This window comes from Sturnus vulgaris, chromosome 6 (genome assembly GCF_052056855.1).
Source record: "Sturnus vulgaris isolate bStuVul1 chromosome 6, bStuVul1.hap1, whole genome shotgun sequence".
NCBI lineage: Eukaryota > Metazoa > Chordata > Aves > Passeriformes > Sturnidae > Sturnus > Sturnus vulgaris.
This window is the reverse complement of record NC_142248.1, coordinates 36,434,141-36,452,382: the sequence shown is the minus strand read 5'-3', so window position 1 is coordinate 36,452,382 and position 18,242 is coordinate 36,434,141. Positions and strand designations below refer to the sequence as shown.

The 18,242-nt window shown below is 44.2% G+C and overlaps 1 protein-coding gene across 1 annotated transcript; it reads right to left on the bottom strand.

The window, feature by feature from the left end:
- Positions 1-4,322: 4,322 nt before the first annotated feature.
- On the bottom strand, positions 4,323-18,142 carry CYP46A1 (cytochrome P450 family 46 subfamily A member 1). The gene is made up of 15 exons (XM_014871994.2): positions 17,954-18,142; positions 16,166-16,243; positions 15,573-15,654; positions 14,971-15,044; positions 14,216-14,302; positions 13,481-13,619; positions 12,798-12,908; positions 11,863-12,019; positions 11,503-11,565; positions 10,172-10,244; positions 9,642-9,726; positions 7,679-7,789; positions 7,348-7,436; positions 6,386-6,452; positions 4,323-5,594 (listed from the first exon to the last, which is right to left on the bottom strand). The coding sequence occupies exons 1-15, from the start codon at positions 18,079-18,081 to the stop codon at positions 5,433-5,435; spliced, it is 1,506 nt and encodes a 501-aa protein (XP_014727480.2). The 5' UTR covers positions 18,082-18,142; the 3' UTR covers positions 4,323-5,432.
- Between the last annotated feature and the right edge of the window lie 100 nt (positions 18,143-18,242).

Sequence of the window (18,242 nt, the reverse complement as noted above, 5' to 3'; positions counted from 1 at the left end):
TTTCTGTGACACACGTATACAGGAAAGCCTTTCCGACGCGGGTGCAAGAAGCAGGACAGGTGCCTGCCGCGGCTCTGTCACAGGTTTTAGACACGTGTCTGCACCGGGCTCTGCTGTGCAGAAAGTCAGTCAGGTTAGCTTAGGGCAAAAGCAGATGCAGTTTGTCTGCTTCTAATTTAGGCAATATGCAGTTAACTCTTCTCACTGAGCAGCCTGAAACACCAGCCAAATGGGTGGATTCACTTTCTTATTTATGTTTATGCTACTGGGTAAGAAATTAAAATAATGGTCTGCCTCTCCACCTAGTCTGCTTCATTTTCTGCCCTACTGTTTTCAATGGCATAACTAGCCACTAGACCCTCCCCAGAGAGGGAGCCAGTGATGCATGGCACAATTGGGGTTGGAGGATACTGCTGCCCTGTTCCTAGTGACACAGCCCTGCTGAGAGCCTGCAGCTTCTGGCAGTCATCCACTGGCACACAGTGGGTGAGATTGCACAGGGTGTGCCCTGGCTGTGATCAAGCAGTGGGACCTCTCAGTCCTGCAGTGCTGTGCTGCCCTCGGACACATCTGCTCCATCTTCCCCCCTCCATGCACAGCAGTGCCAATCTCCTGACTCACTCATAACATGCTCTGTGTACACTGCTCGGGTCATGGTTGCAAGTCACCCGTGCAAAGGAACCTTTGTGAAACATCCCTAAGAAATTCAACTTCAATGTCATGGCCAGTGGGATGGAGATTTTCAGAGATTACAGCAAGTCAGCTGTCATGACTGGTGATTCCCCAAGGCTATCTTAATAAAAATAATGTATATAAATGATCACTTTAAAATAACTTCCTTCCCAAAAGCCTGCAGAAAGTTACCCTTTCACTTCTTGTTGGTTCAATACCACTGGAGCAGCCAATGAGACAGTAAGATGAAGCACAGTTGTTTGGTAAGAGAGCAGGAGAAATGAATTCTGAACTCAGGTCATTTCCAGATGGCAGAGTTTGGGGAGGGAAGGCAAAACAAACGGTCTGCCTACATGTAAAATAATCAAGTGGAAAATCTCAGGCCTCCTGTGCTTACCCATGCACAGACAGGTTAGAAGCTGATCCCAGAACAGTTCTTTCAGTAGCTGAATTTCCTTTGTTGCTTTTTAACCTTAATAGCTCTTTAATTACTGTTCTTATTTTCAAATCAAGTATACATCTGTGTCATATTAATGAATATTCATTGTCACTGGAGAGGTATTAAATGCATTTTTACCTGTGTTTCCAAGGGAATAGATGCCAGCTGTGTGTACTATTATCTAATTTCAGCCTGTCCTCAGCACTGTAATACTATCAAGACCTATTAGAGAAGACTCACAGATACATAAAAGTAACAATGAATGATTATTTACTTGCTTTACAGTTGCAGTTAGGGATTCCTCCCAAGATCATAGCTCTGTTGTGAAAGGCTTTTTGCAGACTATGGCACAAGAAGTGACCTTGCTTGACATAGCTGACACCTGAAATGGGAAACACAGGAAAGTGCTGCAGTAAGAATGTAGCAGTGGAGTATGTGGTCATTTGAGTGTCTTATAGATCCTTGGGGGGTTCTGCCTGACCTTTTTGCCTTTGATAGCATGTGAGCATTGTGTGGAGCAGATGGGTACGTGTTACAGATACCTACTTTGTGATTGTATGGTCTCAGCAGCAGAGGCTGAGGGAAGGCCCTCGGTTGCAGCTCTCATCATACAACCCCTCCAAGTGCAAATCCACATATGGTTAACCTGTGTGCGTGCACTAGGCCCACCAGTACCTTACACTTTCTCATCTACATTCATTCCTTTATAGGCTATAGATGGAGCAGAAGGCTGCCCACTGTTCAGAATATATCAGGCTGTGCTATAATTTCAATAAGTGTGGTTGAATCCCATGCTTCTTAGCTTCTTCTGGTTTCTTGCAAGGGTTGGAATGAGATTCCTCTCATGAAAAGTTATCCTGGCACTAATGCGAGCTGGGCTCCTTTCTCAAAATGTATGAGTCTGTACATGAAGTGTAGATGAAAAATTGGGAGTCTCCTGTGCTCCAGACTAACTGGGGTGAGAAAGCATCCCATTTTCCCATGCCAGCACTGAAAGTGTTTGCCTGCTGAAAGACAGACACCTCTGGGTGCAATTTCCCTAGCTGGTTCCCTCCTATCCCAAGAGATCTAGGCAGCAGCATTTCCCTATTCATGTCTATAACACTGATCTAGAAGGGATAAGATCAAGCTCTTGGGTTAGCATAAAAAAACTGGGGAGAAATCCTGGGGGGAAAGTTTTCACTCTGAGCACATACATGAAAGTCCTGGGCATCAGTCCAGAAGAGGGAGGCCAGGAGTTTATAGGTCTGGGAGAGGGATCAAAGAAACCTGCAGCAGCCACTTCAGAACAGGAGGAAGACTTAGACAGCTCTAATAAAGACTCTTAGGAATACATGTCATCACTGGTGCCCTTGCCTTTGAGGGCAGCAGTTACCTTGACTCCTGCCAGCTGAGCTTCTGGCTGTCTCTAGACAGTTCCTGTCCAGCTGCAAGTGTGCACATCTGGGGCAGGGTGAAAGCCAAAGGAGCTGCTGGAGGGCAGGCACTTACGTGCAGAGTGCAGGGGCAGGAACCATCCTGAGCAGCCTGGCTTTGCACTTCCATGTCAGTTGAGAAACCTTCTTGCATCCAACCTCCAGGCACACAACTCTGGCTTGTGTGTGGCCGTGCCTGGGTGGCACCCAGGAAAAAATCACCCCACCAGCCATTTCCATATTTCTCTTTATATTGCCCAAGAGTCAGGAAAAGGATAAGAAGAAAGTCAGATGCAGGTACTTCCTACAAACAAGTGAACTAGGGAGATAGACCTTGCTCTGCTTTTTTGCCTTACTGGACAGGAACCCTAGCCAAGGGCTTGGTGCAATAACGATTGCCCTAGAACTAAAATAATATGTTTCTCTTCCCCAGCAGGAAGAAAAACTGTCCTTTTCCTGGTATCCAAGACAGCTGCAGCTCCCAGGTGTTTTTACAGCCCATGACAGGCACAGCTGTGTCTCCCATGGCACTTCTGGTCTGAGGTTTCTCACCAGGGTTTAGCAAAGCTGATGCCAGCACCCAGTTGGCATATAGCTTACTAGGGAAGCAGCTTTCCTGAACCTGCTCTGGTTTTGGTTTTTCTTTTGGTTTTTTTTTTTTTTTCTTTGTCAGACAAGGGTTCATCTCCTGGCTAGAGGTGCAGGATGAAACCATGAGAACACTGCAGGGCATTTGTGTGGCTCCACAGGCCATCGTGTTCTCCAGTGGTACCAGGGTAGCCTGACTTCAGAGGGGAGCTGTGAAGGCTGGAGCGCTGCTGCTGTTGGGTGCATTGGCAATGAGTGCTTGCCATCTACTGGGAGGAAATCAGCCTGACAGGAGACACTCTTGGATGCAGGAAAAAGAGAAAGGCCTGGGACCCGAAGAGCTGGATGGGCATTTGGGCTTACAGAGAGAGAAGGAATAGTATCCTCTGAGGAGGGTAAACAGAAAGCAGTCAGGAAGCTCTGCTCTTGGGCACATGAAGGCTGACAAAACTCACTGCAGGACTTTAACATGCTAACAACCCCCTTGAGCCCTACTTGGAGGTGCCTGACCTCATTGAAGAGGTGGCAGAAGGCAGTTAGGTGTTTGTGTAATTAATGAATCTCAACTCATTCACTGGTAGCACTGAGCAGAGCCCTGGTGTGGTGGCATCTCACATTTCCACAGTACAATTTGCCAGTGTCTGTCAAGCTGTCGGTGTGCTGTTCACAGCATATGCCACTCTTGTCACAGCTTTCCTCCCCACTCCCCATAGCACTGAGATATTGCCCTGCCTTTGACATATTCTCAGCATCCAGCCTGACTGGCACAGAACAGCCCACTCCCTATTGCATCAGCTCCTGGGAACACATGTCCAGTGAAGAGTCCTCAGCCTTCCCAATGAGATTTTATTATTGTCTAGGAGGATATAATCAGAGTTCCAGCACAAGGTCTTGAAGAGCTGGTCAACTGATAGATGGACTAAACCTCCCCTTGCAATACAGGTACTGGTACCCCAAGTGCAAACCATATTAGTACTGTAAGGTGATGACTGTGTTATCACTGTGAGGTGTTGATTGTGTTATCAAAAGCAGCATCAACCTTCTGTGCCTGCTATCCCACTGCTACACTGAATGAGATGGTGCACAACAGGAGCAAAGTCAGGGAAAGCTCTGGGATGTTACTCCCTGCTATGGAAACCACCACAGGAACCTAACAGTGTACAGACTGTGTTCTTGCTCTTTTAATTCAGAAAGATAAGAAACAAAAGTGACAGCATCAAATGCCTTTAATTCTCTGTATTTCATGATAGAGACCCAAACCCCTATTTAGGTATCCACATATTTCTGGAAGGCAGCATTTTCAAATAATAGTTTTTCCCCTTAGTAAAGACTGGCTGCAAGCCTAGACACAGTGAGCTATTCAGGCACATCTGCAGAAGAGAGGGATGCAGGACCTTCCTTCTCTTGCCTCTCAAGATTGCAGACACCTTTCTTCAGCGGCAATACCATTTCAAGCAGCATTTAGTTCAGGCACTTATTTCCAGCCCTCCTGTACCTAACTAGACCATCTGGTCTAAGTGTTACTGTAACTTTGTGGTAAACAAGATGGGGAAAATTATCCAGGTCAAAATAAATACAGCAAGACTTTCACCACAAAGAGGAGTATCTCAGAAGAATGAACACAGGCTGTGTGGAGGGGTAGGAGGAAGCAGGAGAGTCCCTTTTTACAGTGTGGACTGGGAATCTATGCTTTGCATAATATCAAAAGAAAAGCAGAGGAGACTGAATAAAAAAGAGACAGTAGCAACAGGACAAAGTGGTGGCCTCGGATTCTGATTTTTCGCATTTTTTCCAGCTTGTTCCCATCAATTGTTATTCACATTTGGAGCAGGGATAATCTCTTAGAGAAATTGCTCTATCTCCAAACATCTCTTTCTAAATTCAGCCCAAATCTGTGTTCTACTTTCTTCTGTTTTCATTGTGTACGTAAGAAACTCCCCAAACAAGGGCTTACTTAGACCATGTTGTGTTGTATATAAGCTTAGTGGAAAACATGAGCTGGGATTGGAGTGTAGGTTCGTGTGGCACTCCAGAGATACTCCAGTGAAAGGATGTTCTTTTCCAAGTCTGGTCAGAATCAAAGAGCCCCTCAGGAAAAGAACAAACTTGGCAATTCCAGGTACACTTCCAGATTGAAGATGCTCAATAGAGTGACTCCTGTAAGGTTTTCTTCAGTAAATTATGAGGAAGGTTAGAAATAATTTCAGTCTAGTAATCCTCTAAAGGGATCTACAAAATCTAACCTTTCATTAGTGTCAAGATCTTCAAAATCAGAAGAAACATTACGAGTAGCATGCCACGCTCCCCTCCCTGAGCAGTCATGTCTTGCAGCCTCTTGCAGAGATTCTTGGCTTTAATTTACATATTACTCCATCTAGTGGCCTTAAGGTTCCAGCCTCCAAGAGTTTAAAACTCTGTCCTGGCACCAGCTGGAATTCAAACCTCTGCAGCAGCTTTGCCATCACCACTTTTACCTCCATCTGTTAAGAAGAAAAGCAAACTGTCAGTGACAGCAAATACAGCTTGGACTGCAGCTGCCTAAAGTCAGTCTGCTATCTTATACTGCTTTGTCAATACAGAGATTTAGAAGTTGAATGTTACTCTGCTAATGCAGCTGGTTGAGTTTGGGCAGGAAATCTGGGACTTCCTGGATTTGAAGACAATTCATAGGCAGCAAGATCAGTCTTTCTGTGTTAAACCCATTCTGGAAGTCAGACTGAAAAACTAAAGCACTCTGAGCACTGGTGCTGAGATGAGCTCACAGCACACACCCAAAGCACTGGCCTCTGGCTGTCCTGAAACACTCTCTGCCACACTCACACACATTAAGCTGTTCCTTCTGTCCATGTAGCCCCATCTTCAACTTCTCTGTGCCAGTTCTGGCTTGTGTCCTACTCCAGCTGATGTTTTCCCTGCCTTGATTCTGTCAGTGGCAGCCATGGGATGGTCCCCAAGACACCCTGCACATGCCTGGGTGCTTGACTTTGGCTGGCAAAGGAATGTTGACTGTGATTCCCATTAAGGGGTTTGGACTCAAGCAGGCTGACCCAGGACAGTTTGGAGGGAGTGCAGCCTGCTGCTCTCCTTGGCTGTATGGATGTCTGCTCTTGTGATGGCATTTAAGATACATGCCTGTCATGGGCATGGGGGGAGAAGAGGGTCAGTGCACAGAGCATCAGTGTGGCTTCTGGTGCCCACCACCACCTGTGGTCAGCACACTTGGGCTGGCCCAGTGCTTGCTAGCCAAGTGTTGTTCCAGGTCTCTACTCACCTGTGCAAACACCTGCCCAATGCAGGATCGGGGTCCCAGAGAGAATGGAAAATAGCAGTAATATGGCCTGAAAAGAAAAATGCTCAAAATTGTCACTCTGACAACTTGGTTGCAAAGAAACAAACAAATATTTCATCATAGCAGCAAGGAAATGGTCTATATATCCCCTCACCAATTGGACTTGTTAAAGCAGTCTCCAAATTAACTCTTTTTTTGCTTCAGAGCAGCAATACAGCTTGGCAGAATGTGTCCTTGTCATCATTCTTTACTGTATGGCTCAGCTGCTGGAGCTGTTTTGTTGCATGCCAGCCTTATTTCAAAGCTGAATGTCAAGCACACTCTAAATGCTCTTCAGCCTGTCATGAAGATGTCACAATCCGCCCAATTATTCCTCCTTTGGGCAGCTCTGAACCATGTGAGTGAGGAGGTGATTGGTTTAGGTGACCAGACTAACTCTAGGCTGAAGGAAAGCTCCTACTCATGAAATAGCTGGTGCTGATGCCTGCATCTCTTTGGTCACTCACTGGTCCTTCTATTACACTCCTGACCACTGACTAGACTTAGGCTGCCTGCCCACATGGCTGAACAGCATCTTCTTTCCCTCAGCCCCTTCTCCTCTCTCTAATATGGAGCCATTTCAAGCACCCTGGGACCAGGGCTGTCACTAAATGCTGGCATTGTATTAAGGCAAATATTCAACCTGGTTTGGGCCCAAAACTTTACTTCAATATAAACATTTAATAACAATAATATTGGTCTTTTTTTGTTGTAAGGTAACGTGGTCTAAAGAATTCTTGAACAAAAGCTGTGCCTTATTGCTCTCTATTTACACTGGGATGATTTAGTGTTACTCATACTGGAATGGAAAAATAGTTTCATTCTACTTTTCTTTCCCTTGAAATCTCTTCCTGTAATGGTTTCTTAATACATATTTAATAACATGGGAGTAAAAAGAAGCTCACTTAGGTGCATCTTTGCTGAATCGATCTGGATCAAAAGTAAGTGGATCCTTGAAAAACTTTTCCATCCTTCCCATTATATAAGTGTTGAGCTGGCAAGAAAGAGTTTATTTTTGTTAGTCAGGAGGAACACAGTGAAAAGGTATAAAACTATAAATGCCTTCCACTCCCCAGTCCCAACTGAGAGTCTTAATTCATACCCCAGTTTTGGTCAAAACTTTAGAGAAGCCAGTACAAATATGCCTAGGGAAGACTTTGGCCCTCTCATCCACAGGTCCATTACATTTGGATTAACTGGGGCAGCTAAAAGCTGCTGATGGTGGATAGGACTCACAAAGACCGTGGTGTTTGCAGGAACTGTGATGTCGTTGATGACTTGCTCCTTCTCCAGCCTGCGGAGCGTCCCTGAGACGGGCGGGTAAAGCCGCAGTGACTCCTTCAAAATCTGTGTCAGCAAAAAGCACAGGAGGTCAGTTAGTTCAGACATTGTAGGAAGCAGAAATAAAATTAATTACCTCCCTATGGCCTTTCACTTTCGCTAAATGGGAGATTTGAAACAGATGCTTTTGACTTTTGAAACGGATGCTGGTCTATCTGCCTTGAACTCCTGAGGGCAAATACATGGCTAAGTCAGTTCCTTCAGGCCTGGTTCTTTCTTACAGCTAGTAAAATACAGAGAAAAAGACACAAAAACCAGAAAGAGATACTGAAACAGATCTAACTCCTCAAGCCAGATGAGCAACTAAACAAAAAAGTATCAGGAAGCAAACTCAAAGGAAATATCTAAGAGTGAAGTCTCCTGCCCTTGATGAGCTGTTCTGGGCACTGGCTGCCATGAGGGTGGGTGATTGCTCCCACCTCCTTCCCACTCTCAGCCCCCGCCTTTGTCCTGCTTCTGCTGCTTGAGGAGCTGAGCCAGGTCAGAGCCCCAAAAAGACAAAAAACAACCTGGCAATGGGAAATGAATAGGCAATGTTGAGAAAAAAATGGAACAAGACCATTTCTTTTGGTGCCAGTGAGCTGTAAGAATGGCTTATTTCTTCAAAGTGAAACCTAATTAACAGTGCACATGAGCATCGCACTGAAAATGCAATTAACAGTGTGCATGCACGAGTAGACTAATGAAAAAGGGACCTGGACAAAAGGATTCAGAATTGCCTGAATAACAGGAGAGGAGTCCCATAGTCTCTGATACTCCAGTGATGGACTGGCTCTGACCAAGGGTGACTGATTTTGGTTGTAGAGATCCACGCTGTTAAATAAATGGTCTGCTTTGAGAAGCTCTCATGTGATCTGTCTTAAAACCGAAAGGCTTAGATACCTCATCCTAATTGGAATGGTCTAATTGTGATGGTGTTTGGAGAAGCCTAAGGAAGTCTGCTGATTTCTGCAATCACATAAAGTTGCCTTTTCCTTATGAGAAGTATCATGAAATATGAAGTGTATGAGAAGTACCTATGAAATCTATCTGTTATCAAAGCACAGTAATTTGTGGGATAGGGTATGCCAAATGGTAAAACACTGTTGCTCACCTCAGCAGGAAAGTTTAAAACAAAAAGGATCATGGCAGACTACTAAAATCACAAAGCAATTTATGTAGAATAGCTGCCAGGAATGTGATTCAGCCTCTCCTGAGGGCTACTGGTGTCCCCCATCTTGTAAGAAAAGGAAATGCAACACAAACATTGGCTAATAGCCAACCCTGGCTTTGCAGATCATTACCAACTAGCATTTCTATACACAAAACCTCTTTGAGGACCAAACTCTTTCCCCCACCACCTCCAAGTGCCTGAAGAGGGTTTCAAGACTGAATAATGAAAAACGGACATTAGACAACCCAGCCATTATTTTTGGCTATCCTCAAACCCCACTTTATTTCATTTGGTGAGATCATAGCTGGAAATGCTTTAACAACAATCAAACAAAAATAGTGAATTCAGAAAGTGTGTGGGATTCACACAAAGGTTGGGCTCAAAGCTGCACACCTTTCTTAAAATTACAGCTATTGTTTCACCTTAAACAGAAAGGGATTATGCAACTATACTCTAGCTCCCAGACTGGTAATAATTAAGGAAAACAGTGAAGGAACCTGTAAATTTGAGGAGCATCTTTTCCAATAAGGCTGGGCTGCTGCAAATGTGTTGGGCTACCTGGTTGCTGACTCACTGGGGACAAACACTATGTGGATAATATATCAGCATAGTTTTTAAAATTTTAAAAGTGACATGTCATGGAGACATGACACAGAGGTGCTACCAAACAGCTCTGCCTGGTATCTTACCTCACTCCTACAATACCTGTGATAAGTAGGTGAGCTTGCCAAGATCCTCATAGTCAACGTCTCTCTTGGCACCAAGAACCTCATCCACTTCAGCCTGAGCCCTGCAGTTCAATTAAAACTTGTTAGCTGCAGATGCCTGTTTCTTGCTAGGCAAGTTGACAAATTACATTCTTTCACTTTCCAGACACTGAGTTGGACTTAAACACCCATCCTCAGGCAAAATGCCAACCAATTCCCGTCCAGGCTTCCTGAACTTATACCTCGTATCACGATGAGGCAATGAGCATACAAGGCAGCTGAATCAGGTGGGATTTGGGACCTGTGTGTCTAAAAGCTTTGAAAAAAATCACCGAGGTGAAACTGAAATAATCCATCTTAAGGTTTTCCTTTTCATACATTTTGGATATATTGGTACTAGGAAACTGTTTATTTTGGAAGGGAGGCTCGAATTTATTGGGAACTGATCCTATCTTTTTAATAACGCTTACAATTAAGTTCACCTTGAAATTAACATCAAGCTGGGTCTGCAGATTGGAGCACACATACCTTTCCAGTATTTCAGGATGCTGACCCAGTGCCATTACTGTAAATGTCATCTGATTGGCACTGGTTTCATGACCTAATGATAACAAAAACCAGTTTGAGAGTTAGTATGAAATAATAACACAATATGAAGATGGTCTACTAGGGTGATCATGAATAGGAAGGTTTAAACATCAAACCCCAAATGTTTTATTTCAAATATGCTAGAAAATAAAGGAAATAATAAGAGTAAAGTCTAAGTAAATAACTTTCAACAATGACAAGAAAATGACATAGCTGGCAAAGATATGACCCATCTTGCCCAAGTCAAAGCTGCAGTGGTTGCAAGCAGCACCTACTGATCATCAGCTCCCTAACAGGAAGGCCAGTGAGGTCCAGGATTTGCCTTCTCATATTATGGGACACACAGTTCTGCCAAAAAGGAAGGATTTACTGGTTTTGGAGAAAACAGAGCTTCTTACCATCTTTCTTTGAAAGATCTGCTTTACATGTTAGGATGACCCTGCTTGAGCAGGGAGGTTGGACCAGAAGACCCTTCCAACCTTACCCATTTTGTGACTCTCTGATGTGGACACTTTTCTCTTTTTTTCATGGATAGAAACATGTGCTATTTTAAAGCATTACAGAAAACAGACGTCTGCAAAGATGTCTACTGCAATAACATCTTTCTTGCCAAAGAACAGTATTTTGACCTCACCTTCTTATGAACCTAAATCCTCTTGATCTGTAAAATGTAGTTTATCTCACATGATTACTCAGCCCATACATTTTCTGATTGGCTTGACAGTGCCTTCTACTGCTTAGGCAAGAATGGCATTTAATCATGTGGGTGAGGTGATGCAAAGACATATTGAATATGGAAAAGATGTTTTTGGTTGGGTTATGTGGGATCTGGATGGAAGAGCCAGAACCCCACAAGGAATAGCCTTGCACCCCAGTGAGCAATGGAAAGACAGAGGCTGGAAAACAGAGTGGGAAGCCAGTGGTTGGAAAACACCAGCCTGGCATTATTTGCTGCGTTGATATCACTGAAATATATAGTATAATATATATATTATAATATATATAATATATATAATATATATAATATATATAATATATATAATTTGCCTGTGCAAAAATTAAGAGCTGCCTTCAGACCTCACCAAGCTGGTCCTATGCCAATGTAATACTGCTGTCTTCCAACCAAGAGACTCCTGGTTGCAGCAGCATCACATGGAGTGATGTTAATCATGATGTTAATTATGATTAACGAGGATGTCAATCATGACCTTGTAGACAGTTTGAGTACAGCTTCCCACATGTCATATCCAAGCATTAAAATAGCTACCAACCTGCAACAAAGAAAGTGATAAAGTTATCCAGAATGTTTTCATCATCTCTGGTCTCCTCCAGAGCTGTCAAGATAGAAAACCAAGCAGGATTAGAAAATACCCCAGCTGGACCAGCCAGAATGCTCTGTCCTGTTTAGCACATACTGGCTGAGGTGGCATTGAGAAAGGATGCTGAGTGAGCATTTCAGTGGTGACTTGTGACCAGTATTGGATTCAACATAAAGAAACAGAGAATTTTCAAAGCAGCTCTCACTATCTTCAGTGTGAAAAGAACTTTAAAGGAAGATCCAAGTTCAGATCTCCAAAACAATCCTCCCTGAAATTCACAGCAAAACATACCACAGAGAAATTCACTCTTACCAGCTCCTTTCAGTATCTGTGTAAGAATATCCACGGTGGCTTCTTTCCCATTCTGGATGGCTTCTCTCCTCCGGTCAATGCACTCCTTTGCCACACGTCTCAACAGCCTCACACTCTCCCTGACCTCCTTCACCAGCTTCTGCTTCCCTGGCATGAACTGAATACAGAATTTCTCTTGTCATTTTATTCCTTTTGCTGGTAAAAATTAATGTCAGTGTTATTTTACAAGTGAGCACCTTGTTTCCCACTAAATGATGCTCGTCACAAAAACATTTGCTCTCTATGCAACAAACTGAATGCCTGCAGGATGAAGGGTTGGGCCAAAATACCAAATATTTCAATCTGTGCATGCTGGTGTCGTGTCTCATCAGAGCTGATGTTTTGGGCGCTGTGAGCAAAATTCATCACCTCTCCATGGAAAGAAACTGCAGCATGCAATGCAGAATCTCACTCCTGGTCTCAAAAAGGAAAACAGGAACTCTAAAAGTCTGAACTACATCTTTCATGAGACACTGGAATAATTCTTTACTTAAATATTTAATATATTACATCCATAATTTCCTAGTAGATGAATTTGGGTTGAATATGCAATTTTTCTCAGCAAGAATGCTCAAATTTCTTCCATCCTGAGTGAAGGCTGCCATCCTTCTTAGACAAATGGCAAAAATCTCAATTTTTAATGCGTATGAGAGCATAAAACTATATCTGAAGGAGACACATGCGGGGGGAACAAAAGAAAAAAAAAAGAAGCATTAAATATTGATGTAAATTTCATGAATTTTTTTAAGCACTAATGAATCTTATCTTGATGCACATTGGAGGGAAAGATCCACAGATGACTGTTTCCCTGACATATATGGACCTTGCACAGCTCCATGAACTCAAGCAGGAGCAGCTGAATGTGAAGATAGGACTGAAGTGAGCAGAGTACAGACCCTCATGAAGGGGACGCGTGCCTTGTTCAGTCCCTCCATAATCTTAGTCACAGCGTTGGGTAAAGGCGTCTGGTCATCACTCAGTGCATTTAATTCCAAGCCAAAGGCTACCTGAGAAGTAGGAGAAGAAAAGGAAACTTGCTGGGGAGGGGGTGAAAGAGCAGAATAGCCTCACAGCACCATCTTTTCCCCTAAAAATATCTCATGCTAGATCCTACCTTGCAGGAGGCTGCGAGGGGAGGGCGATATCAACATTATGTTTTTTCCTTATTTGGGTGGATTAATAATTTACTACTACTCTCCATGCCTCCCAAACTGGTTTTCATAGAAGGGGAAAAGGCAGCGTAAGGCAGACTTCATGCTGACATACAATGGCAATAATACAACCTCCAACCATGAAAGAGCCCTGGTGTGTCCCTTTTGGCATGGAGGGTTGGGAGGTATGAGGCTGAAAGAACTTTTGCAAAGGCCACACCTAGACTATGCAAACTCTTCCCTAATTGCTCTTTCCCATGGCTCAGCCTGAATGGAAGTGGCACAATTAGTCCTGCAGGTCTTCTGGCACTGCTGGATAAAGATCTTTCTCCCTGCCTCCAGCTCCTGATCCCACCCTGCTGCTGGCAGGCATTACTTCCATCCCTTCCTGCCAGTTGCACAGGAAACAAGAAAGGGACAGCTGGTACCTTGCCAATGATATCCATAGTCACCCGGCTCATCATCGACAGCATGCTAAACTCAGTTTTTCCATCTGCCTTTTCCTCTAGCTTCTCCATCAGCTCCTCTGCTTTTTCATTAAAAGTTTCCATCAGACCAATCAGGTAGCTGAACAATCAATAAAGATGAGTAATGGGGGCTCTGGAGAGGACATCTTTGCTCAGACAAAATAATCTTTATTATTCTCCATAGAAAATGGTAAGGTTTTTAAAATTTTATAATTAATTTGTCTTAATACATTAAAAAACAAACATATAAAATGAGCTAGATTCTTCATACAGCAGCCCTGCTCTGCCCTGCCATGTAATTAACATCTGCTATGGCAAAGGGTGGTGGCCTTTGCCCACCAAGGCACATGGACTTTATCTTTGGACCTTACATACAATGCATCAAGGTGCACAAAGAAACCAGACCAACCCTCTGCCTTATCTTTTCCAACAGGATAAGGCAGCCATAACCATGCTCCAGGATACACAACCTTGGGACCTTTCTGCCATTGCTGAGTTCATAGGGGTGTCACTGCTCCATGGGAAGTCTGGTCAAATTATACTTAGCATGGGAATGGAATTCTGGATTCTAAGCTAAATAAGATTTTGGCACTGAATATTGGGGTCTTTTCCATCCAAATACCAAATAATGGCAGGGAGAAGCATGACAATACAGAAAAAGTAACAGCTAGATTATCCCAGAAATACTTGCCTTACCTTCGGCTGAAAGCCGGATCCATTATCCTCCGCTGCTTGCGCCAATGCTCGTGGTTGCAAACAGTTACCAAGCCATTCCCTATGAACCTAGCACACAGGAAAACAAGGAAAGGAACAGTTTTATGCAAGGGAGCCTGCTGAACCCCATGTAGTCACAAATGTAAGTCTTTCACATCTACTTTCTTTTATTTTTCCCCATGTGTAGGGAGTACCTTTGAGTATGCAACCACACTTTGGACAACAACTGAACCACAGATTTTTCCTCCAGGTAGGTGTGGACTGATGAGTCCAATAAGATGCTAGTTCATTACAGCGATTATGCAAATAAAATAGTAACTTGATTATTATATTTTTAAAAGCTTCAGATTAACAAGGAAAAAAATCCCTCTTTTTGGAATTGAATTTAGAAATTGCAAACTGCCATGCCTTATGGAGTGCTCTAAAATCAGTGCTCCAAAATCTGAGAAGTTTGATGATAGTCTTGAGCAGACTGCTCTGAGACTAACTGGACATCCCCAGTAGGAAAAAGAATACATGATCAAGGTAAAACAAAATCCAACATATCCTCCTCCCTGACTGGGAAGACATTTGACTTGACATACAGTTTAATAGGTACATGCTGCTTACATGTGTCTGGAATTAGAAATTAATCCCCACATTAAGGTAAATGGTCTGAGTCAAAATCTCATGCCTGTGATATTATTAATCTCGCACTTATTTTCAGATCATGGTAGCTTCAGATGGGTTTTGCCTACCTCTCACCAAACAGGCTGAAGAGAGTACCATACACTATTGGATCCTTTGGGTGCTGTGGCGACATCAAGAACTCCTAAAACCAAATCTCAGGTCAGTAAATACTGAGTGCAATCTGTTTCCCAGACAAAACACAAAATTTCACTCACACACATTTACTCTTCTTCTGCAGCACTAGTCTGAAGAGTAGATGAATTATTTGGTGTGCCCTGATTCCCCAGTTCCTGTGCTGCTAGCTTGTCATGCATGCCTCTAGCACTTTTTTGCCCAATGACCTGAAATCTCACTCAGTTGTAACTGCAAAGACTTAGCGAAAGAAATTTGGTAGCTCGTGCCCCATTCAAGATATTGAGCTCTTGCAGAGGGCCTGCTTTTCACAAATGGAAAATGCTTGCTATATCTGCTGTTTAAATAAAAGTAACAAAATAAATTAATTGATCAAGGAAAAAATAAATCAGGACAGCCAAGCACCTCATCCTCTTAACCCAGCCAGAGCCAAGCACAGACTGGCTGCTTTGTGCTGCTCTGATCATCAGGCACTAGCTCTCACATTACGGAGTGATGGGCTGATCTCCACTATTGATTTGGCTTTATTTTTCAGTACCTTCACTCCTTCAGGGCTCACAATCAATACTGAGATTCTGTGAAAGGCATTCATTCGTACAACAGGTCCATATTTCTCTGCCCTGTAAGAAGAGAAAACTTTTTTAAAAAGAAAATTAAGGTACAAACTACCAACATGCAACAGCTCAGACCTAATAACCTCAAAGGACCAGAGCATATTACAGTGGAAACTACCACAGTCCCCAGCCAATAAAGTCATTAAGAGAATCACAGGACAGAATAATCAAGGTTGGAAGAGACCTTCAAGATCACCTGATCCAACTGCCAACTCATCACCACGATAATCACCCCTAAACCATATCCCCAAGTGCCACATCCAGATGTCTCTTGAACATCTCCACAAAGTTAATCCACCAGCATCCTTATTCCAATGGCTAACCATTCTTTCAGTGAAAAAGTTTTTTCTAATATCTAATCTGATCTGAAAGAAGAGTGCTCTCTCTCTCTCTCTAGCTCCTTTGCCAGCCTTCTCAATTATGCTAATTATGTAATTCTGTAAGGGTCCTTGTGCCTTGATTCCTCATACGTGCTACAGCACCACCCCACTCATGTTATTAGTGTGCCTCAACTTACCACTGCAGGAAGAGATCTGGCGTAAACTCCTGTTTCCTCACCATTCTCCATATGATTGGTAGGTGTCCAAATAAAAAGCTGCAGAATATGAAGGTTAAGAGTTATGAGGATACCAGCATAGGGTTTTGTATGGATTGCAATCCTTGTTGCTCAGCGAGTGCTGCTCATGTTTTCCTAGTAAGGGAAGATGAAAATAACTCTGAGCTGTGCCAATGCCCAGCCCTCACCAAGCTGGAAAACTGGGGGCCAAAGACTGTCTGGTGCTCACATGCAGCCAGCAGGACCAGTACAGAGATGAAGGACGTGATCTTTTTCTTATGCTGTATTATAAGAGATATTTGGGTCTGGATGGAGCTCCCATGAATTGCTTTGCACTTTGCCTGACTGAATCTGGACTGCAGCTATTACATTGCTGTACATGAAAGAGACATTTACATTAAGTACTCTTTAATACATGATCCCTGGTAAGTGTAACTTCATTTCTGTCTATGGATTTCTGTTAAGAGAAATTAGGAACGATCTCCTTCTGTCCAAAACCACGTCATTTCAAATACTGAGGAGGATAATTACTGGTTAATATGGGTATTGAAGAAATTAATACAAAATGTTAACTCTTCAAATACAATAGCTGCACTAAAAACGTAGAGATCAATTCTTTCCTTCAACTGTGAGTGGTGAATTCCCATTGGCTTTGCATAAATCTGAGGGAAGATTTGGCCAAGCTCCTCTCTAAATGAAGCAAGCTGCACTCAAGGTCTGTTTTCCATTTGAGAGACAGACAGTCATGCTATCATCCTTTTCAGTATAAATAAGTTATGGGGAAAAACAGACACTTATTTTATTACTGTTGGAACTGGGAGGCGCTTAAAATAACAAGAACTCAACAAAGTTACTCAACATCTACAGAAATTTTTAATCTTCCACTTGTTTGACTCCACCTTTGTAACTGTATTCTAAAAAGATGTGAAAGCCCCAAATACAACAGAACTCCTTTGTTAGCTCTGGAAACTGCTCTATCTACAGCACAGGAAACAAGGTCCCACTCATGGCTCCTCTGGTGTGCCATCACTCTACGCTGTTACTTCACACCTCAAAACGAACTTAAGGATGAGCAGGTTCAGGTATGACAAGATGATCCTCTCTCTAGTCTTGGTATCTGACCCTGATTACACAAGTAGGCTGAAGTCTGGAGGTGGCAGGGGAGAGTGGTGTCCCCGTAAAGCAGTGGATGAGTGCTGGTGTCTCTTCCTGTGGTATGTTATGGAGAGCATGTGCATCCACAGGTGGGGTCAAGTGGGAAGCTCACACTCTCCTGCAGGAACCATGACTTCTTGTGACAGCGCTGCCACTGCCTTGCCGGCAGCTTTCTCTCTGCCCCTTATCACTTATGACATTTTTATTTATTTTTGGCAGAAACTAAACACCTGGCTTATAAAGGAGAGCAGGGAAGGCACCTGCTGGAATTCGTGCCAACGTGCCTCCTGGAGCAGCGTGGAGCTGGCGGTGCTTCCAGGTCCCTCTCCAGGGCTAAGAGCAAACACAGCTCTGGTGAGCGGCTCCAAAGCGCCCCTTCGTGCCGCTGTGGCCACCGGGGAGATGTAGGTCAGGACATTCAGTCCCGGCCAGGCAGGCCGTGCGGCTGAGCAGGCTGCTGAGCCCTCACCGCTGCCCTTGCCCGCACCCGCCGGCCCGGCCCGGCGCACGAACATCGCCTGCTCTGACCTTGCCCCACGGCTCTGCGGACACACCGAGCCGGCCGCCGCCTGGCCTGCCCGGCCAGCCCCTTACCTCTCCCGCGGGGGGCCGGGGATGTAGTCGTACTTGGCGTGGATGTACTGCACGTAGCAACAGTATAGGACGAAGGCCAGGAAGGACAGGGCAAGCAGGAGCCCCACCGCCGCCCACAGCACCTCCATCCCCGCCGGCTGCCAGCGCCTCCCCTCACACGCAGCAAAGGGCGGCCGGGGCGGGCCAGGAGCAGCCCCGGCTGGGGCGGGGACGGCCCCGTTAAAGGGCCCGGAGCGCTGCGCTGGTCCAGCACAGCCGCACGGCCTGTGCCCCTGCGGAGGGCCCAGAG